The sequence below is a fragment of the Anabas testudineus genome, chromosome 1 (assembly GCF_900324465.2).
Source record: "Anabas testudineus chromosome 1, fAnaTes1.2, whole genome shotgun sequence".
NCBI lineage: Eukaryota > Metazoa > Chordata > Actinopteri > Anabantiformes > Anabantidae > Anabas > Anabas testudineus.
Genome location: NC_046610.1, coordinates 6,748,184 through 6,770,926, shown reverse-complemented (window position 1 = coordinate 6,770,926; position 22,743 = coordinate 6,748,184). Strand labels below are relative to the sequence as shown.

Sequence of the window (22,743 nt, the reverse complement as noted above, 5' to 3'; positions counted from 1 at the left end):
ATCAACATTAACAAGGATTAAAATCACAAGATAAATAAAAAATAAACTCTTAAATTGCAGGAATGTGTCGTTTAGCTGCCTCGCCTCGTCAGCAGTGACCATAATTGCAGTTTTCACTTCTAAACCAAGCGGAGAGGTAACTCTTTGCTATTAATGTTGAAATAATAACGATTGTATGTGATTCACAGAGTAAATGATGCATTAGTAATGGCACATTGTGAGACATTAATTATACTACGTGAGACATTTGAAACGTGTTCCTGTTTATTGACACTGCAAAACAACAGCTTTAACTCAACTCTCCAGGTCTCGGTGACAAAACAGAAACACAGAAACTTGTCATGGGAAGTAACATTTAAAAGTAAACAAAATGTGAACAATTAGCCAGAAATCAACATCTGTCAGAGCAGGTATGGTATCGTGTGTGGATTTATACAAAACTCACACAGAATCGGACTAATATCTACAACCTGCGTGCGTATAAGACAAACGTCAGTGTTTGGAATTATAAAAACAAACAAACAGTGTAAACTGCTGGGGTAGATATTAGGAATCTATTTATATGCATTTGTGAATTAAAGCTCAGTGTTTGTCAGAGATGAGCTACTTTAGATTTGTGATGAGCACCTGAAACACAGGCAGGAGAGGAACATGTTGCACTGCTCCTTTTGCACCAGCAGAGGGAAACATTCCTCTTCGACTCCTTCAAACTACTTTTCTTGGTTAAGAATGGACATTTTGAGACAAACAGAGGATAAAGTCGATTAGTACACCGTTCCCATAGGTTTTAATAAAGTTAATTTTAAAGGTATGTGCACATATGTAGTTTGTAGGTTTGTCGTCTGTCCATGTGCATGTGTTAATCTGTTCGTATCTTCCCTGATTAACAAACAATCTGCCTTCAAGGCTCTACACCAACACAGAAAACACATCCTGCAGAGCAGATAAGATGCCAGGACTCACCATGTTAATTCCACTGTCAGTGTGAACTAAAACAGAAGAGGTTTAATGACGTGATGGCCTGGGGGGGAAGACTGATGTGTCACAGCCAAATCATCAGCTAATGAAGCACCAGTTGTTTATATTTCATGATTGTGATTCAGCCGTTTGGTCAGAAACAGAGGAAGTGCTTGGCTCATTATTAAATATCAGAGTTCAGTCGTAGGTCCAATCAAAACAGCCTGAGGGACACACCAACTTAACCGGAGTCATGAGGCCACGTTTACACACACACACACACACACACACAGATGTGTGATGGGACGCACATTTGATTATAGTAAAGATAATCGTCTAATTTGTGCTATAAATTCAACAGAGATTATAAAAATACAATATTTTCTCACTGTAACTGGCTGATTGTAAAACTGGGGGCTGATGTGATGTTTCTGGTGGTTCGTTGTGTGGTTTTAGTTTTTATTTTTTCTATTATTTCTGCGGTCTTTGGGTTTTTTTCATTATGTGTTAATAAGACGTTTCTTGGCCAAAGCATGTTTCTGCTTCTACAGTCAACCAGCATGTCTGAGCTCGACTAAGGAGCTGTTATTCTCATGGACTGTACTTAAGAAATGTGTTGTGGTACTGGCGTATGTTGCATATTTCCATTTTATGATACATTAATCTTACTCCACTACATTTCAGACTTAACTTCTTTATTCCACTACATTTATCTGGAAGCTGTTACTGTACAGATTCAGATTAATAATCCAAGCATCCATCATCCTAAACACTTTTCCTATTAAAGGGTTCCAGAGAACCTGGAGCCTAATCCCAGCTCTGATTGGACGTTCAGGTCCTCTACTGCACCTGATAAAAGACTTAAATGCTGTATCCCACTGGCCCAATTTAAACTTTGAACTTAAATCTAATCTTTTTACTGATGTCTGTGCTTGTCTCTGACAATGTGCTGTTGTTTCGTCTGTCAGTCAAAGTCCAAAACAGCTGGTGGATCAATCGTTCTGATGTCCGCTGAAACCTTGCGTCTCCACGTCAGCACCACCGCAGCTCGTTAACACCAAACGACCATCAACGCACAATCCAGTCGTGCCACGTGGGACATTAAACAAACGGACCCTTCATGCTGAAGCAGCTGTGTAAACTCTCTATAAACTGAGAGTGAATCAGAGTTCAGTGGAAAGATGTGACATCCTTATCAGAAACAGTGGCCTGTATTTGTTAGTCTGGAAGTAACTCACAGCTCCTGACCTATATTCACAGCACATTAAGTCGTTAATGTACAGCTACTACAATTAATAATGTACAAGTCTGGGAACACCTTGCTGTGCTGTCAGGTTTATAAAGGAGAGGATTTTATAGTTAGAGATTAAATGAGGCGATGAGGAGCGATGAGACAGAGGAGTCGGTTACGAAGGTGAAAATGACTCAGGACTCAAAGAAAAAGCAAACGGTGCTGCTCGGTGAAACGTGAGAAATGATTTTATATCGAAGGCTCAAAAAGTCCAAATCTGCTGATTTTAAGTTTGCAGAGACATGAACACCATTTTATTCTGTGTGATGAGGCAGTGACTCTTCTTATTTGCAGCTTTAAATCGTGTATAACGGTGGCGAGGTGGTGAGGGTAGCCGTTTATCCAGAGGACACTGGATAAATAATCAAATGAATGCAGAGTGAGTCCCATTAGCAGCTCCTCTCTCAGGGTGCTGGTGTTGTGCACGCTGGCTCATTGTCACACCGTAGAGACTGGGAACCATAGTTAACGTTATTAGTTACACCTGCGCGTCTGTTGAATGCTTGTATTCAGCTGTTAAACCACACTGCCACGGCTGTTTCATCAATGCAACAATAGCATGTAGTTTAACCCAGATACACGCTCACACGTAGCACACGGGACACACAACACACACACACACACACACACACATCGGAGGGAGGAGAAAATGTGGTGCAGCTCTCTCCTTATGTTTCAGAGACCACTGGGGATATATTTTTTCTGCTGCCTGCTTTTTTCTCTCATCTCCTTTGTACTGTGCTGCAGGAGGCTGGTTTGGGTTTCTCTGATGTGTGTGTGTGTGTGTGTGTGTGTGTGTGGGAGCAGGAGGGGGTTGAAACAGCCAAAGGCTTGTCGCTCTTACAGTCTCTCCATTTTGGGATCAGGACAGGAAGTGGGCTCAACAGAGGAAACATGACCTCCTCCCCCCCGTTCTCCTCTCTCCCGCCTCCCTCTCTCTATCCTCTTACTTTTTCTTGTGTTCCCTCTTCCTCCCTTTGTCCGTCCCTCCCCCAGACTGCGCCTCCCCATTCACAGGGTCTTTTTTTTTTTTGTCTTGTTCGGTTACTGTCACACACGTGTTGAGTGGTGTGTGTGTGTGTGTGTGTGTGTGTGTGTAAACCTTAAATTACAGTCTACTCACTTCCTGTGTAAATAAATCTAAGTTAACCAGCGATTTTTTAAAACAACACTAAAACCTTGGACGTTTTTTCTAGTTTCTTTTTTTTTTCTGGGCTCCCTCCCTCTCTCCTGAGACTTGCAGTCTGTTATGTATCAGAGCTCGTCTGATTAAAAGCCAAAGCAAAGGTCAGACTCTGCTGGGTAATGGAGATATTGCCCGACTTCAGCTCTACTCTTGTAGTTCTTGCTGATGAGTTTCTTATTACATTATGTGCACTGAGAGGCTGCCCATCAGTACCACTTTACTTATCAGGTGCCTCAGCTCTGTTTTCTTCTTTGCACGTGTTCGTAAACACTGACGTTAAAACATGTTTGACTTCATGTTTTTCCCACATCCCTCCTCATTTCAAACTCCTCGGCCATCAGCCTATATTTCCCCCTCTCTGCTAATCTTTCTACTACTTTTCACTTCCCAGCTCAGAAGGTCCTGACCTCCTTCTTGGCCACATACACAATCAAATCCACACAGACGGCCACACTGAGAAAATAAAGAAACAGCATGTCAGCAAAAGGCAGTGTATTTCACCACAGATCACAGAGCCAAGGCACTGGGAAACAAAAAAACAACAGCAGTCTTTTCATCCTGCTCGCCTTTCAAAGTCTGCCGCCTGTTTGTTTGTTTTATTGCCTTTTTTTTTTTTTTTTATTTCTTCAGACATTTTTCCTTTTTGGTCGTCTTCTCTCAGACACATCCAGTGCAATTACAACAAAACTCTTTGTGAGTGTGGAAAAGGTAGGTTAGTTACGACAGCAACATTACAGTTACAGTGATACTGTTAGAGTGGTGTTTGTATTGGAAGGTTTACACAGTGTCAGTCACAAACGTATTCTATGTACAGGAAGTATAAACATGCACAAACGGGCCAGTCCATGTCACTGTGAACACATACAAGTACACAGTTTAATACAGTGTTAGAATAAGGTGTATGGAAGTGCTCACAAGTTCCTCTTGAGGCCATTTGGACTTAATACTCGGGGTGGGAGCAGCAGCACAGCTACGTCCTGCTGCTGCACATCATCGTGCAGATGTTGGGAATGAAATCAGCATTTTCATTTGAAAACATTACACAGGAAGAATCCAAGGAAGTGAATGGGTTCAAACTTTGAATCAATGTGTTGCTCATTGTTTGATTCAGCACTTTCCTTGCATCTATTGAGAAACCTAGTATTTACAGAGTGTCCTTTATAATGGCGACGTGTTAGCAGACAGGTGTTTATTAACACATCCAGCTGACACATTAGCATTCGTTTAGATAATCTAGCCTGCTGATGGATGTTAATGAAATAATCACTGTTCTTTTAGCTCTGTTTTTGGTCCCTACGAGCTCGTGGCTGACTTCGTCTGTACTGCGCAGGTGATGTGCTGTAACTTCTCAGAGGTTAAATCGACAAAAATCCCATTTTATTTTCCTATTTTATTACATCCTAGTGTGATAATTCACTCAGATATAGAAAAGTCACATAAAGGAGAAAATGACCTCAGTGTGTCTTATCATCGGCATGAGTCTGCCAACTTCCACATGGTTGGTCACTTGTTTTGATGTTTTGTGTCGGACTTCCCACCCGACTGCTACAAAAAAAGCAAAATGGCTGCTGGAAACATGGCAATAAGGTCACGTACAGTTCAACTCTGTCATTTTCTTCTTTTCCCTTCCTCATTTACAGGACAAAAGATCAGGAATAAGCTGTGTAACTGTATCCTAAAGGCTTCTTGTGAAGGGGATTCTTATTATTTGCCTTAGGTTAAATCTATGCTAATGTGGTGCATCTATTGTGAAGATGGAGCGAAACAGAAGAAAGGCAAACAGACCAGAGATGAACCATAACTCATGCAGGACCAGGAGATGTGTGTTTCTGTGTGTGTGTGTGTGTTTCTTTAGACCACGAAGAGCCTCTAATTTGACCGTCTACTCTTTCTGCTGGAGCGGGAGAAGGCGAACAATCTGTCTATTGTGCCGAGAGGAAAAAAGAGAGGGACAGGACTTCTTATCTGCAGCTGTTCGCTTCTTGTATAGTATGATGGCGGGATGAAGAGAACAGACACAAGCAGGGGAGGAGAGATGAAGATATCGAGAACGGCGGTGCAGGAGAGGACAGGGAGCATAAGACAGACTCATCCCTTTCCTCTGTTAAAGTTCACTGACAAGAACACTTGTGCAACCTTATCACATAACACAGCATATGACCGCTCTCTTTCTGTCACGTGTACATTAGGACGAGGCATTCTTCAGCTCGCTCTACACTTTCTTTCTTCCTAATTCTTTCTCTCCTCCCTCTTCCCTTCCTGCGTTTTGCTCACACAACTTTATCCAGCTACATTTCATCCAGCAACAGCCTGACTCGGTTTAGTGACACGGTCTTGTGTCATTATTCATATTTACATCTGAGAAAAAAACACTTTCAGTGCTCATGTCATGTAGTTGGTGCTTTTTTCTACACTTGTTTCCTTTTTTTGTACATTTCTTTACCTGTATATTAAGGTAAGAACACTTGAGTGCTACAAGAAGGTGAAAGTTAATGTCTTTCTAGCGTACACACATTTTTACAGGTGAGACGTCTTGTTGACCTCCCACAGTTTTCACAGGGGCTGAAATAGGCCACCATGTCCAGAGTCACCTGACGGCTCTGCTGGTTCAGAGTTCAGTCGCATCCACTCTGTGGGTCGACTCGCTGCTCCACAGGTCACTGTTAATATGCGCTCATGGGCTATAGTGTCAAAACGAAGCAGGCCTTCGCAGCAGTCCTCCAGGCCTGAATTCATGGCTGGTTTCACAGTTTACAGTCAGAGAAGGCGTCGAATGCAGCATGAAGGTCACTGCAGCATGATATCTTTAAGGTTTTCTTGCAGGATGGTGTCCTTGACGGCGTGGAAGACAAAGCGGATGTTTTCTGTGTCCACCGCTGTGGTGAAGTGGTGGAAAAGCGGCTTCCCTCGGTTTCTCCTCTTGCGGCTGAACGACTGCACCAGAAATGCCTGGAAGGAGCAGAGCAAGGACCTTAATTAGCCAAGTTTCAGTTGCCTTTCTCTACTAATTTGATTTATTAAATGTCATGTAGCTCTCTATGAGCCTGGTCGCTGCTTGAGATTGCCTTGCAGGGCCCCACTAATGGTTCTTAAATCTCGATTTGTCACTTTAGGTGAGCAATGACAATAGCTGTTACTGTAAAATACTTGTTATAATCTAACACAGTTACAAGAGTGCAACATAAATAAAATTATTACCATTTTGTAGATGAGAAGTGAGGTTTTCTCTTTTGTGCATGTACATACTGTGTGAATGTGTAGATTTAAGACCTCATGTGTGGATATTACACACACTAAGCACTTTTCTTTCTTTTGTATAGACGTCAGTAGATGAACGTGAACTATTTTCATCTACAGTAGAAGAAAACTTTAAAACCTGTGAGCGTGTTTACCTGAACGTCCTCTAGCCTGCGCGGGTTTCCTCTGAACTCGGGAAAGTTCTTGCGGATGTCGACTGTGCGAATTTTTTCCACCAGCAGGTCAGTTTTGTTGAGGAAGAGGATGATGGACACGTTGAGGAAGAGCTTGTTGTTTACGATTGTCTCGAAGATGTTCATGCTCTCCACCAAACGGTTTGTCCTTCGATCCTCCATCAAGACCTGGAATCACACACGGACACACACATAACTCTTTGTTGTTCTATTTTTTTCAGGTTTTATCTCTGCACCAATTAAGGATTCAGTCATAATCATATGACGATTCGCTTGAACCGGAGCCATGACTGAGGTAACCAGCTGCTCTGAAGCACAAAGAGAGCTCTTTGAATCTGAAATGTTCATGTCTCTTGTTGTAATTCTAAAAGTCAAGAGAATAATGATCAGACGACAAATTTGCGTGATCAGAGATGTGTGTATGCACGCTTGGATCCTACCTGGTCATACTCAGACGATGACACCATGAACAGGATCGACGTGATCCCGTCGAAACACTGAAACCACTTCTGCCTCTGAGACCTCTGCCCTCCAACGTCCACCATCTTGAAAGGAATCTTCTTGATGACAAAGTCGTGCTCGACGATGCCCTTTGTTGCCTTCCTCGCAAACAAAATGTCCTGCTTGCTTGGGATGTAGCTCTGAAAAAGAGAGAAATGTTTTTTAAAAGTTGAGAAATGCAGAGAGAACTTAAGGTTTAACTTGTATGTGTAAGACTGCATGACTCACAAGTTGACCAATACGATCCAAGTTGTCCAGGAAGTATTTGACTGATTCACTCTGCAGATATGAAGAGAAACAAATCAATTTTAGCAGCACAATGGAACTGAGTCATCTCAATAGACATTAACCCAACTTAAAAAGACACCAAAGAATCAAGTTAAAGCACATAATCGGATTATTATGACAGCTTCATTTCTTTTTCATTCATTTCTAGTTACTTCATTCCCTTTTCTAAAAAGCTGTAAACATCAATCGATGCACAAAGGACAGGAACCATGTGACCCACCATAATCAAATCAATCTCATCATTTTTTTTCCTGTAACATAATCTGATATTTGTGAAGCTAATTTTATGGACAGGCTGTAACAATAGCAACGCATTGAATGTGAAAAATGAGCTGCAGTGACTTGTGTAACATAACTGGATCATTATGTTTATATGACCCATGTCTTCTAATCACATTTAGTGAACACAACTCTATGACTTTAGAAAAAAATAAACAGACATTAGAACTGAAGTGATCGAGATTTTATATTCATAATGGAATATAACAATTTGAGCTGTTTGTAGTTGGAAACTTGCGGATGATTATCACCCGACTCCATGCAGTTCACTATATTTCCGTACAGTGGGAAAATGAGCTAACTCTTAAAACTCGACACGTAGTACTCTGGTTTAAGTGCAGGCTGATATTCATTGTAATGAATTACACAGTCTAAAAAGTTTTAAGAGGCTGCTAATTGATTTTCATACTGTTCTGAAATGACTGGAAACCAGGACGTGCCTGGAACAGAGTAAAAAGTACTTCAGTTCTCAAAAGCACTGCAGCATGATTTGCAAAACGATCTGCAGTGGTGTCAAGTATGTAGCGTTCACAGTAGAAGGGCTGAAAGTAAAATTCACACAGTACACAGAACATAAAAAACCCCAGGTTTAAGCTGAACATTAGGAGTTTAATATTCAAACAGGACTTTTGATTCTAGAAATAGTTTGAATCTCTTCCTCCATGTCTCTCTAAAATACACACACATTCAACAGGAAACAGCTGTGTGTGTGAAAACAGTGGGGAGAGACATGGGGGAGGCAGGGATTAGCGAGTCAGACAGAACTAAGTTATAGTCATTTTAGCGGTCGCATCACACACACACACACACACACACACACACACACACACACACACACACACTACAATACATCATTATTCTACTTTAACCCCTGCTGATGTCAACTTTTACACATATTTAGTTTCTGTTACACACTGACCGAACAGAGAATCAGCACAAACACTTCACGTGGCTGTTAAATTCATGTCGTGTCGCCTGTGACATGTCGTGTAACAACCAGGAAACGTGACCCCCCCGTGCGGGTGAGATGTGACCCCGTGACCTCACCGCTGACCTACACTGTCACAGCAATAGGAAACACAAAGCCGGACGCTGTGATTGGTTCGGCAGGACATGGACGGGAGGAGGGGCTGGTCGAAAGGAAAAGCAGGGAGTGGGGAATTCCCAGAGATGAAGGGATACACAAACGCAGACAGACACACACACACACACGCGCACACACACACACACACACACACACTAATTTCCACAGACGCTTTAACTGTCATCAGCAGAATTGAAACAGCCTGATCATTCATGCTGTGGAAGCATCAAGCTAAATATTAAAATAAATTTATTTTATTAGGCCAAGGATGACTTTCAGGGCCATGTAATGCAGATTCATATGTAGTAAAACTGTAAAATATAGCTGTGCATGTGTGTGTGTGTGAGGGGTTGAATAAGGCAGGAGGAATGTCTCCATTCATTGCTTGTATGGGCAGATTAGGTGCTTTATTATAGCAAAGACCTGAATAAGCTCACATTCTGCAGTGTGTGTGTGTGTGTGTGTGTGTGTGTGTGTGTGTGTGTGTGTGTGTGGTGGCCACAGGTATATGTGCCACTTGTGTGTGTGACACAGGGTGTACTGCTATTGTTGGACTACTGCAGTTCTTTTCCTTCTTGCTCCACGTGTACTGTGTATATCAACCCACAGTGTGCATGTACTGAGTAATGTCTAACATTACTCATTTGTTAGTTAAAAGTTAAAGGCAATACAAATAGCAATAGACTAAACATATAGTAAAAGTCACAACATAACATATAAAAAGTAAAGCATGTCATAGTTTGTACTGTTAATAAAAGAAAATATGTTACTTTCTCTGTGAAGTACTTAAGTACGTTTTTTAGATCATGTACTTTATCCTAATAAAGAATTTGCAGTTGTACTTCCACTTGTATTGGAGATGTTTTTAGGCAGGTACTTGTCCTTTGACGTACTGAGTTTTTGTACTTCTACCACATGTGCATATGGAGCCTGCTCTGAAGCATTCTACAGCATTAGAATAAATGTAGTGGAGTAAAAATGACATTTGCCTCCAAAATTTACGCAGCATACTGTGAAGTAAAGTTGTGTAAAGTAAAGTAAATGTACTTTGTTACTTTTCACCACTGCAAACACACAGAAGAGGCAAACACAGGTTACACAACCCAGAGTTCCCAGAGACAGGAACATGCAGAAAGTGATTTTTCCACTGTGCGAACACTGAACCTTAAATCATGAAACCTTCTCAGTGCCAGCAGCAGCAGCAGCAGCAGCAGCGACTGTCAGGTTGAAATCTCATCTACTTAACCACACGATGTGTGCGTCTGTTCAACGTACATCTTCGTCCCCTATATAATCCAGTCCACATTCATAATGCAGTTATTCAGGATGTCTGTGCTGCTAATGACAACAGCAGCAGTTTACCGATACGCAGCCTTGTTTTCGTCAAGCAAAGGAGGTTTTGGTGTTTATATCCTACGTCAAACTATGTGTTTTCTGGGTGTGGTGGGAACACAGCAAAGTCTGCGAGTAAACAAAATCATGTTTCTGCTTTCAGTTTGTTTTCCTCTCACTATCTCCTCTCGTCACTCTTTTTTTTTCACCCCATGCCCCGTGCTCTTCTCTACTTTCCACTCCCTTCTCGTCCTCCTCTCATCTGACTTTTAATTTGTCTCTCTTTCCTCCCTCTCCTCGTCTGCCTGTGGCGCAGCTTCAGTCGTGCCTGGGAAAAGCTGACTGTGGTGTGGTATCCCCGGTAAACCTCTCAGAGAGTGGAGAGAGAAGGCGGAGGTGGAGAGCATCTAGCTCAGCACATTTACTCCACAGTAGATAGTTCGGTTTTTCTTACTGTGACAGAAGAAGGCTGGTAATGGGAGAGCCAACGTCTCTAAACTTTCTAGTTTCCCCACACTGTATTTAACACTCAGAGAACATTTGTTATTACTGAAGCTGTTCAACTTTTTAAAAGGTTATACAGACAAACACAGATGCAGTTGCAGGGACTATCTTCAGATGCAGAGCCAGAAGAGATTTCTGTATTTTATTAGTTCAGCAGATTCAGGAAACGTGACTCCAATAACATTGAATACTGAAGCACAGCTACAGTTTTCTAAGTAAAGTCACATTTGACATAAATCCCCACTCAAACGTAAACACTGAAATCAGCCCCTGGGTTATTGTGGTCACTAGCTGAACGATTTACTTACTTGGCAACTTCCCAGCAAACAGCTGCGTCCTAATCTGTGTTCATCTACAAGAAGTGTTTATGTTGAAGTACAAATGTTGACTGGACTAAACAGTCTGTCCCTGCAGTCACACTGACTCACACACTTGGTAACCACCATCATTTTGCAGTGTTCATCTATATTCAATGATGTGAGCCATTCTGCATGAGTGAGTATTTTTATTTTTAGTACTTTAAGCATTTTTTAAGCTAATACTTAAGAACTAATGAACGCAGGATATTTACTTGTAGTCTTGTAATTTGGTAGTACTTTTATTTTTTTTTACTTAAATAAATAATTTGTCTTCTACCTGTTACTGCGTCCAAGAAACTACCAAACTGCATTTTTCAGTCTGGGAAATAACAAAGTTATTTCTAGATGAGACCTGGAACAATAGTGAACCTTCCCAGAAGTGGACGAACTTCCAAAATTAGTCCAAGAGCACAGCAGCACAGCAGGGACTCATCCAGGAAGTCACAAAAGACGTGAGGAAAACATCCAAGGAACTGTAGATGTGTCTCACCTCAGTAAAGGTCAGTTATCGTGACTCTGAATGGTAATCTATGTAGTAGTAGAACCAATTCTAACCCAGAAGAACATTAATGAACTCTTCCATTAATGAAGAACCAGATGAAATGACCTAAAACCTTTTTGGGAGGATGTGCTACAACCTAAAGGGTCAAAACCTGAACTGTTTGAAAGTCTAGAGTCGCGTTACATCTGGTGTAAACCAAAAAACAGAACTACCCAAAAATAACATCATAGAGGTGGCAGTGTAATGTTGCGGGGATGCTTTGCTGCTTTCGACGACTTGTTATAACTGAGGGAAACAGATTCTACCAGAGAATCAAGGAGAACGAAGAAGACAAAAAGATAACAAGACTGACTGATGTCGACAAAAAAATAAAATGTGTGTGTGTAGTAGCCTTTGTTTTCTGTTGTAACACTTGTGATCTGTGTGATCCTCCCTACACCGTATACACTCATTCAGGACCTATCACACCCCGACGTCTATGATGTCACTCTCGTAGTCCTTGCCCAGGTCCACACCAGACATGCAGGACCCCATCTGATCGAGGCAAATTTATTGTTGTTTCATCTGACCAAAGACTGTGCTGCTAATATTAATCATGCTTCTTTTCATGTACTTTGGCAAAGTTTAATCTGGTTGTTTTGTTTTTTGGACGCCATAGAGGTTCACGTCATCCACTCTGCCCCCCACACCATCTGATACGTCACTTGAACTCCAGTTTCCAGATCATCCTTGTGCCAAGACAGATGCGTGTAGTGTATCGGTCTGTTCTTCAATGCAAACTTAATTGTGGGTGGCGTCCTTGTTATTATATTATATTATATTATATTATATTATATTATATTATATAACATTGTTCACGCAATTAACCTTAATGGGAAAGTAAAAAAAAATATTTTTCACTGTGGATGGCGTTTGTTTCCAGTCGATTCCCACTGGTAGATACTAACATAACAAAGCCTTGCTATTATTTGCATTGCAGACATTTGTACTGTATTTTACTGTATGTAAAACTGAAGTCCACATAGCTGTATGACGCCTGTGCTGCATGTTTCAGTATATGTTGCTATGAGTCAAGTTTCCTGTACAACAGAGACGATGAGAGCAAAATTAGAGTGACTCGCTATTCAGTAATGTTGAATAGGGTCATAAAAAGGTCAAATAAGACATTTCCTTCAATAAACATATTGCATATGCATTCCTGAGAATTTACAGTAGCAAGATGGTGCCTGCCCATCTGGCTCAAAATGAACTGCTTTGGCTCATGTCAGCAGTGCAACAGTATGATGTGGTTTAATAGCTTCTGGACACAATGGAGCTCTGTAACACAGAGGAATATGGGTTATACCGGGCTTCAGATACACAGACAATATGCTGTTTAATTTCTTTGGTACTTCACGGGATTTGCTGACAATAAAAAAAAACTTTGGATTATCATCAGACTTATCCTTTAAGCCAGAATGATGTCTGCAGGCTGCTGCAGCTGTTAGCATACTAGCTTTATCATACAGCGACTCCAGATAAGACAAGGCAGTCTGACCCAAAACTGTGCACTGACATCTCACAGACAAACACACACACACACACACACACACACACACACACACACACAGTATGTTAAGTGAGTTGGAGACGGAAGTGGCTTCTGTCTGACTCCAGATTGTTTTGACACTGATAAATGTGTAACAAGGTAAAGGGTGAAACTGCCTGTGAGCAGACAGTTTTGCTGCTGTGTTACTTCCAATAAAGTACAAATAAGGTAGCTGCCACAGTCAATACAGAGTGCAGTGACAACAAGAACAGCTGCTGATGTCGAAGCTGTGAGACATTCGCTATGTCGACACTGTGGTCTGTGATTATTCGTGACATTATGTTGAACCATTAAGCGTCATTAACAATCTGGTCACCAATTGGTCCTTAGCCTTAAAACCTGTCCTATCTTTACACACAGCAGAGAAAAAGTTAAACATCTGGGAAAAAAGTGAAGGCTGGCATTGATGAGAATGACAATTAATATATATAAAAATTTGTAATTTTGACCTAATCACAGCATTTAATTCATAGTTACGGGTTGAGACGTTACACTTAACATGAACTGGGGAAAGTTGAGGATACATCACAGTGAGATCATCATTTGAAAAACTTTGTGCCAATCCATCAAGAGGATGTTGGGATAAGCCACGGGATTAGATAAACTTTGACCTTTGACCGACAGCCTTCGCTATAACCATGCCGCTAGTGTTGCTACAAATGATGTCTAGTGATGAATCCCAACTTAATATGTGATCAAGAAACGCTCTGTCAGGAAAGCACTGGACTCTCCCACAACCTCCACTGAGGTGAAAACACCGTACGACTGTGAAGTCTTTCCGTGATTATCTAGAACTTTTCTGCTTTCAAGTATTTACAATTCAAAAAATAAAAAATAAAAAATGTCTGTGCCTCCACTGTGACATTTGGAGAAGTAACCGTGCTGTTTTCTCAAACCCTTTAAAATACTTTGTGACATTTTCATTAAATCACACAGCTTTATTTTCCATCTATCCACTGTGTCTAGTTAAACAGAGAAGGATCATTGATGAGTGCAACCCGCTGCGTTTGATCAGTGTGTGTTTACTATATTGGGGTTAAAAGAAAAAGAATTACTCTGGGATCTGTGAGCCGGTTCGGATTGTGTTTGGTGCAGTGTAGCGTGGCAGATGAAACTCCACAGGGCTCCGTTTTATCGGCTCCATTTCCAGTCAAGAGAAAAATAATTACATCTTTGGAAAGTCTCCAAACAATAAAGGGAGAGAGGTAGCTTACACATAAAAACAATAAGTACTTCCACAGGCTTCACTCAAAGTGACTTGTTTTGTGTTTGGCTGACAGGTAAAACATTTCTGATCCTATCCAGCTACTTCCTGTGGTGTTCAGAGTCTTCGTCAGTGACTGTTAGTTCTATGCAAACTAATAAATCAGTAAACAGGGAAGGTATCTGCTGCTCTAGGCCGCTGACGTCACTGAAGCGATGTGGAAATATGGAACTGAGGGCAAAAACATTTACGGTTCACTGGCTACAGGCACTTCAAGACCGGGCAAGCGTGGGGGCATTATCCTGCAGCTTGACAGCAACAGATAAATGACTGTGAGGCCAAACGAGTGAGAACGATGCCAGGCTGGATTCAGCTCCAGGACGTTAGGTCACTCGCTGGATGCTCTTCGCTAATGTGACACCGTAAATGTGAAGCATCAAATCAGACAGTGTGTAATCTATGACTAAACATGACTCTTGATCAAAGAATGAACTGGAGGCTGCTTTTTAATGCAGACAGTCATGGGAGGATTTAGCACATGTGGTTTGTTTTTGGAATATTTTATCAAAAAGGAAAGTGTTTCAGGCATTGGAAGAATACTAATTCAATACCTACGCAAACTAATTCCCAGCCTGAGGACTGTGACCCACCCTGGGGTCGGCAGGATGATTAAAAAGGAAGGAACGTATAAAAATAGAAAAAAAACATTTTATACTTTTAATATGTGGCGTTTTCTCTTGAGAATTACGGGATGATTCTTTCTTTGAATTCAAATAAGTAAAGAAAAAAATCTGGGTTTGATTCATAGATGTAAAAGCTACAAGGCTAAGAACTGGATGCACTACTGCATGAATATTTCAGACATTGTTATGAAAGATTTTGTTCCATTTTCTCCTGTTGAAACAGGTCTGTGATCAAATTACGAAAACTGGCTATCACGTTTGGAAGCATTCGCGATTTTTAGCTAAGGAATGATGGATTTAGTGTAGTTTAAGAAGATCTTGACCATGTCTCTTACAGTTTTCACAGTTTCACTTAAATACATTTTGCTGCCCCTTTTTGAAGCTATATTTTTATATGTGCTATATTATAAACTTTCATAAAAGCACTTATCTCTTTACTCATTAATCACTTCATCCTTCACTGAGTCCTCACTACAAATTCTCCTGTAGCTCAGCTCATCTGAAATCCATTATTTACATTACAAATGTGAGATAAGGAGGATAAATAAACTGCAGGGGAAATAAAAAACTGGTGTGAAGGTGATCTTTAGTTAGTTATCTGTTACCTGAAAAAATCACTAGACAGCTGAATGAATGACCAAAGCTTTTATATAAAGGACCAAACTTAGTTAATCCACTCATCCATGAGTAACAGTGTTAAACAAAATCCAGTTTAACATCAGTTCAAATGACAGGTGACCTTTAAGTGGAGCTTGAAAAACTACTGGAAACGTGTCCAATCCACTCACCAGTTGGAACTCAGAGCGCCGTGCGTAGGCCTCCTGTATGCCGGTGTCCGCCCAGAGCGCGCTCAGTGCCATCACATACAGCTGAAACTCGCTGGGCTCGACCCCTGTTGCGCCGACGCGTCCCTCCCACGACATCACCAGCATGCCCTGCTTCTCGTTCTCGCAGCTCTGCCAGCTGATACCGAGCTTGTCCCGGGCATCCACCAGCACTCGCATGCCCTGCAGGGACACACAAGCAGTAAATATACACGCCATCAAATGTGGGGAAGTGGTGTAACAGCTGCTATTTCGAATGTCAGCTATATTTTCTGACCACACAGTGGAAAGAAAACTCAAAGTGCATGTGCAGCTCCCTGGGAAAACCGTCAACACTGGGTGAGTCTAGCGTTACTGGTAAACATGGAGTAAATTTAACAGTGCAGCACATGTGTCAGGCTGCCACACACTCAGACGCATGCACGTGTGGCTGCTGGTGGTTTTCTGAAAAAGAAGCATGTGGACAATCTTTGTGGGAGGTCTCCTCCAGAGTGATAACACCAGCCAAGACACACAGCGACAGATCTTTAATCATTTGTATCTGTTTCTCCATTTAGTCTAGTTTCTAGTCTGCTTCAGGGTTTAATAGTCTGAGCTGGACAGTGAAGCATGATTCAATCTGAAATGCATCAAACTGAGTTCAAAATGTTCTGTTACTACAGTAAAAGAAAAATAATGTGTGTTTGCTTGATTGCCTAGGGCATTGATTGCAGACAAATCAGCAGGAAACAAAATCAGTGAAGCACAAAAGTGTTCGAGAGGTCACCGCAAGTTAAGGGATGTGTGTACGTGTGTGTCTGTCAATGATTCACAATCCAACACTCAAGACAAGTCAAGTCAAGTTTATTTGTCGAGCGTAATCTCACACTCAACAGGGTTTTTCATGCTCAAAACATCAACAACCTCTGACCTAGATCAGCACTATTTCTAAAAGATGAGGGACAATCTGGAATAAAAGCAGCACGCAAGGAAATCCAGAACAAGATCCCCCTCCTGAGATAGGTGGGTCTGCAGCAGCAGGTGTGGGGGCAAGAAGAAGGAAAAAAGAAGGAGCAAAGCTGTGACGGTTGTGTATGTTTACGCTGTGGGAACGTGTGTGTGCAGTCTTAGCGGGATACCTCTGAGTGACTCATTGTTGTGGTGTGTTTTTAACTCTGATCCCTCACTTACGGCTGTTTGTTTTACAATAGAGGCTTTTCTTTTAAGGAATGAGTAACACGAACGACAACCTAAACAACACAGGAAATCCCAGCGTGCCACACTAAAAGACACTAATGTAGACTTAATCCAGCACACATGCAGATCCAGCACCTGCGTGTTGGCAGCAAGAGTCACTGTGAGCGGCCGCTGAGTCACATCCACTCATGACTGAGGTCTTTGTAATCGCTTTTCACTTCACTCGTCAGTTTACTAATCTGCGTATTTGTAACATCATCTTCCATTTTCTTGTCTGCCTCTCTTCCCGCACGCCTGTCTGCGTTCTCTCTGGTATCAAGCACCTGCGTGTGTCTTTTCTGTTTTCAGGAGGTACCGGAGCTGTATCCGAGAATCCTCTATAGTCTACTACACCAAAAAACAACGATGCCACAACCAGTTGACCAGGCCTGTCTCCAGATTCAGCCTGGAAACGCTGCTTTCTTAGCCCAGATTTGGAGGATAATATCCGTCCCATCCTGTTATGTGATAAGTTCATTTTTTATGGGAGCAATTCAGGTGTAACAGCCGCTTTGTGCTTGGCAGGATTTTCTCTTTCAGGGCGTCAGTCGCCAGTAAATAGGTCACTTACTAGACAGAGTGGTAAAAAATGATGGAGGTGATTCAAACAATAAAATGTCCTGTTTACTTTTAGCTTTCTAGATGTGTTGATTTACAGCTAAATAGGCCGGTTATGTGCTTTAACCTTTATTCTAGTGGACTATTATCCTTATTACAGTGAAACTGAGCTGAAACTCGTATTGTAAACCCTAGAATATTTACTTTAATCCTATTTGCCACCTGTATCTAAACATTGTTGTGTGTTTGAAAAGGATTTAGAGGCAGTAAACATGCAAAGGTTTGATTTCACAAGCTCAAACGGGATCACACTCATACTGTAAGTGCACCATTAGCTTTGGGTTTCTGCGAAGCTCTAGGTTCGGCCTGCCCTCCACTACACAGACTGCATCCTTCCACAGGATGTAGTCTGCAAACTGGGACACAACTTCTGTCTGTAGCTAACGCATAACAACCAGAAACACAAATACACAGGGACTATTTCATATACTATACCTAAATGAGGATGTTTTAGCAGTTCACACTCTCGACCCATTGTTGTCCCCTTACCTTGACCTTGAACTAACCGTACCCTGACCCTGAACGTGAACGGCAAAACGATGGGAAAAGTTGTTCAAAGGAGAAATCAACAAAAGACAGAGCCCTGGTGTTTGTCTGATGTGTCGCTGGTTCTCAGTCACCAACCACAGTTGTGGTGAATCCAGACATATCGTTACCAGTTAGTAGTAGAAACCTGGTGGTGGCTGGAACTGTCAGAGCTCTGTGTAATTTATCACCATATTGTAATTATATAGTGTTTCCCTTCCTGCGTTGATGCTGACCGCCCCATGAATTGTACGTCTGGGCCCGGAGGCCACTCAAAGGATGTGACTGCAGGTCACAGCAACACCAGACAAAGTAGAAAAAGGAGGTGACCGTGTTCCTTTATCGGCCTTTTAACAAGCCAAGCTGCAACTGAGACGAGCCTGGAAAAAGACATGAAACCTGTTAAGTCAACTGTTGAACTGTTGGACGTGACTTGATGGGGTTTAACCGAAGACTTGACAGATGAACCAACCCCCTAGTTAAGCTTTAAATTAGTGCATGCTCAAATGCAAATCTCTACTTAGTAAATGAGCCTTGACAGACTGAGGCCTGAGTTGTTTTTAATTTTAACTTGTAAGAAATAAATAATTCCAGTTTGACAAGTATTATACCATTAGTGAAATATAAATACTGAGACTTAAGGAGCAGGACCACACCTGATCTCCACCTCTGTGTTATACATTTTTATAAAGCCTAACTGTGCCACACACCTGTGTGCTCTCTTCCAAGTTTGTTTTTTCCTCCTCCTCCCTCCGGCTTTGTTTGCTCCATCATTAAATCGTCTACACCTGGCAGGTGAAGCTAATCCTCTAGCCACGCCCCAAACTGCAGGCAGCCATGTTCAGGTAACGTTGGCCTTGGCTCATGTCATTTAAACGTAGATGACTTATCTTCATGTTATGTTAATTGGTCGGCAATCACTAACTCATGCTGTGCAGTCAAACATTGTTCAATAAAATCGTGCATTTAATCGTGTCTAAGGTGCAGTAGCATCATTTATTGTTTTGATAATCTTCATCATTTATAGTTTTTTCAGTGTTTTTAGCTGCATTTCTTCATTTTCTGTGATTTGTTAAGACGTCAATTTGGGCACCGAGGAATTCAGATGAGCACATTTAATTTTATACTCCAACAAAGTATTGATTAGTCATGAAAAATAATCATGTAGTTGCTGTTTACTGCATTTTCCTCTTTTTGAACTGTCAGTCAGACAAAACAAGTGTCGCCTGTTGGTCGTACTGTGAGATGGAGCTTTCTCAGAGACACGAATAATGGCAGGGTGGGTCACGGGATTACAGGCACGTAGCATCACGTTAACATTTCTATCTGATGGTTCGAATGCACGCACGGCTTTGTATCTGAGAATGTGCACAGGCCACAAACGACCTGTGACAGGATATGCTGCCACTGCATGCTGGTATTCAGGGGAGGGCCTTGTACAGTGCCCCGTCTGTGTAGTGGAGTAAGTGGAGGCTCTTATCACCGCTGTCTGGGCTGTGTGGCACTCAGGGCGGATGTGCTCATCCCTTAGGAATAGTCTGGTATTGTTAGCTGGTGAAGGAGGCCCAGCCATGACAGCAAACAAAGGGACAGACACACACACACACACACACACACACACACACACACACTTCAGGATAAAAATATGCACTATGTCAACAAACCTCCCTGTGTGTGTTTGAGCGTGTGTGTGAGAACCTCTATTGTGGATTGAACACAGCATAACCAGGGCTGCAACTGAGGATTATTTCTACTATCAATGTATCAGATATTTATTTTATTAATTAATCGGCAATAATTTTGTCTATAAGATGTCAGGAAACAGAGAATTGTCCAACATAATCCCAGAGTTGCTTGAGTTGACATGTGCTTGTTTGTGTGACTGGAACAATCAGTTAAACAGTGAAACACAAACCAAATGTTCAGATTTGAGAAGCTGGAGCACGTTTTTTAAAAATGACTTAAATGATTAGTTAGTTGTGAAATGGTTAAGGGTCTCACTGATCAATTAATCAATTACTTTCAACTCTAGTCAGTATCTTTAAAGGTTATTTGACCAGTCTAGACCTAATCTTTCAGCTCTGGTCCCTCGATGTGTGTTTTCCATCCTTGTGTTTAACTTTTTAACATTTGACAATAAAGTTCTCAACTCCACAAATGATCCATTTAACATTAAAACAACATCACATCTGACAGCAGAGATTAGAAATAAGTAGAAACTTTGGACTCAGAGGGTTCAAGTTTGCCTTCAGGCCCCTGAGCTGCTTATTTCCCACGACACTTGGTCCCTACCTTCAGTATATTCTCATAGATCGTGTCCCGGAAATCCAGCAGCGCTTTCTGATCAAATTCGTGCCCATTAATGATCCGCATCTGTTTGAGGAATGTGGACTTTCCGCTCTCTCCGGCCCCGAGCAGGAGGATCTTCACCAGCCGGCGGACGGCTCTTCTCTCCCGGGCGAGCATCGCGTCTATCTCCCGGCTCCTGCGTCGCGCCTCCCGCTCCTGCGCCGCGTCCCTCTCCCGGCTCCTGTCCTTGCTGGCGCCCGGGTCCCGGCTGGCCTCGGCCGGCAGCAGGCAGCGGCTCAGGGTGCGGACCACCCCCGACATGGCTCAGTCGTGGGAAAAGTTCACTTCAACCTCAGTGGGGAAATGTTCATTATAGGATGTGACCCCTGGGATGGAAACGACCCAGTCCGGTTACATCCAGTGGATCCGGAATCAGTTTCCAGCGGACAAATAAATAAAGTTTACATTTAGATGGAGGAGGTGAAGCTGTTATCTAGTCTCCAACCGGCAGACAACCCGTGTCCATCTTGGTTGGACCGCGCCATCAACAAAAACCACTTTAGTCTTTAAGATAGAAAAACCAGAACCAGAAAATGTTCCCAATCAGAAAAACGCACTTCGAGCTGGTTTGTCCATGAAAATCAGAACAATAACAGGTTTAGAGACAGTGGAAAGACTTCCACACACACACAGGACAGCTTCTCCACACTAAACACCACCAGAGGTTTGTGAACTTGAGCTGCGGAGACGGAGCAGCTCCACGGGCGGTGGTGGGACGGTCAGAGATGACGGAGCGCAGGGGAACTACCGGGACCCACCGACAGGGGGCGCACCGGGACACAACAAGACCGACGCTAAAACTAGTTTTTCCAGCCAAGTGGGACACAAATGACTTACAGAACATTTATGGAGGCAACTAATGAAAACATTAACATGGTGATAGCAGCACAGCTGCTGCTGTTCCCATCCTGTCACCACATTTAGAAATGACAAAAAAAAAAAAAAAAAGCAAAGAGAGCACAAACATCCATAAAACTTTGGAAAAAAAAACATTTTGTCAGTGTTTCTATGTAGATTAACTTTAAAAGAGTAGGGTTTTGGAGTTTTTTTTATCAGCAAATGTAATGCACAAATAAATTAATAAATAAATAAAACAGATTTAGGGGATGGTTACTTCTTAAAACCACTATTATTTTTGAGATATTTCTGATATTTTATAGTATCTAGAGGTCCACACCACAATGGTTTTCATACTCTCACATCATAAAGTAAAGTTACTGCAAAAAAATGTAAGTAGACTAGACTTTACTCTTATACGAGTTAAATATCGGTAACACTATTAACTAACTCTATTAGATTTATCTGGTTTATCATTCTGCTCATTTTAACACTGTTTGCTGGGGTTGTATTCTCTTATTTTTACTTTAAAAATAAAAAACACTTTGCCCACAGGTGCTCTAACCTTCACACTGATTCTGCCATTGGCCCCGACCTCGACCTCCTACAACAGGAAGGGGGAGTCTGGCTCCGGCCTCAAAGAAAAACACAACAAATACAACAGATATCTGGAAATCTGCATCCACACATCAAATAATGTATAGTTACACTATCTTCAGATACTTTACACATCACATAGAAAACTAGGAAATCAGAATTTCAGATTAAAGTACACTACACACCCCTCCACTAATTACCACTTGGTATCTCACAGAACCTTTAAGTTGGTGTTTGAGGCCTGAATAAGTCTTTCAGCTTCGACATTCTGCAGAAGGGAGATGGCACAGGTAAGCAATTTCATAAAACAGCTGTGCAACGTTTTATTTTTTTAGCAAAAATTTCTTCAAACACCTTAAAATGTTGATTTAGAAAGTTGCTGTGAAAGACTGATGTGACACAGACTCGGTGAAAAACATCGTAGCTGTGCAGTCATAAAGGTCCTAAAGGTTTTTAAGTTAGGCTAATTCTTCTAACCACATTATTTCCAGTATTTCTACTTTTCTGGTAAGGTTTGTAACGTCTTTTTATTTTTAATAACACCTTTAGCTGAAGGGCTGGGTGGAGTGTGGGAAAGCATGTCGGGTCA

General features: G+C 41.8%; 1 protein-coding gene across 1 annotated transcript; it reads right to left on the bottom strand.

The window, feature by feature from the left end:
- Positions 1 to 3,911: 3,911 nt before the first annotated feature.
- gna12a (guanine nucleotide binding protein (G protein) alpha 12a) lies at positions 3,912 to 21,431 on the bottom strand. The gene is made up of 6 exons (XM_026359869.1): positions 20,664 to 21,431; positions 15,978 to 16,196; positions 7,595 to 7,645; positions 7,306 to 7,506; positions 6,827 to 7,033; positions 3,912 to 6,383 (listed from the first exon to the last, which is right to left on the bottom strand). Exons 1-6 carry the CDS (start codon positions 20,979 to 20,981, stop codon positions 6,222 to 6,224), a joined length of 1,158 nt encoding a protein of 385 aa, XP_026215654.1. The 5' UTR covers positions 20,982 to 21,431; the 3' UTR covers positions 3,912 to 6,221.
- Between the last annotated feature and the right edge of the window lie 1,312 nt (positions 21,432 to 22,743).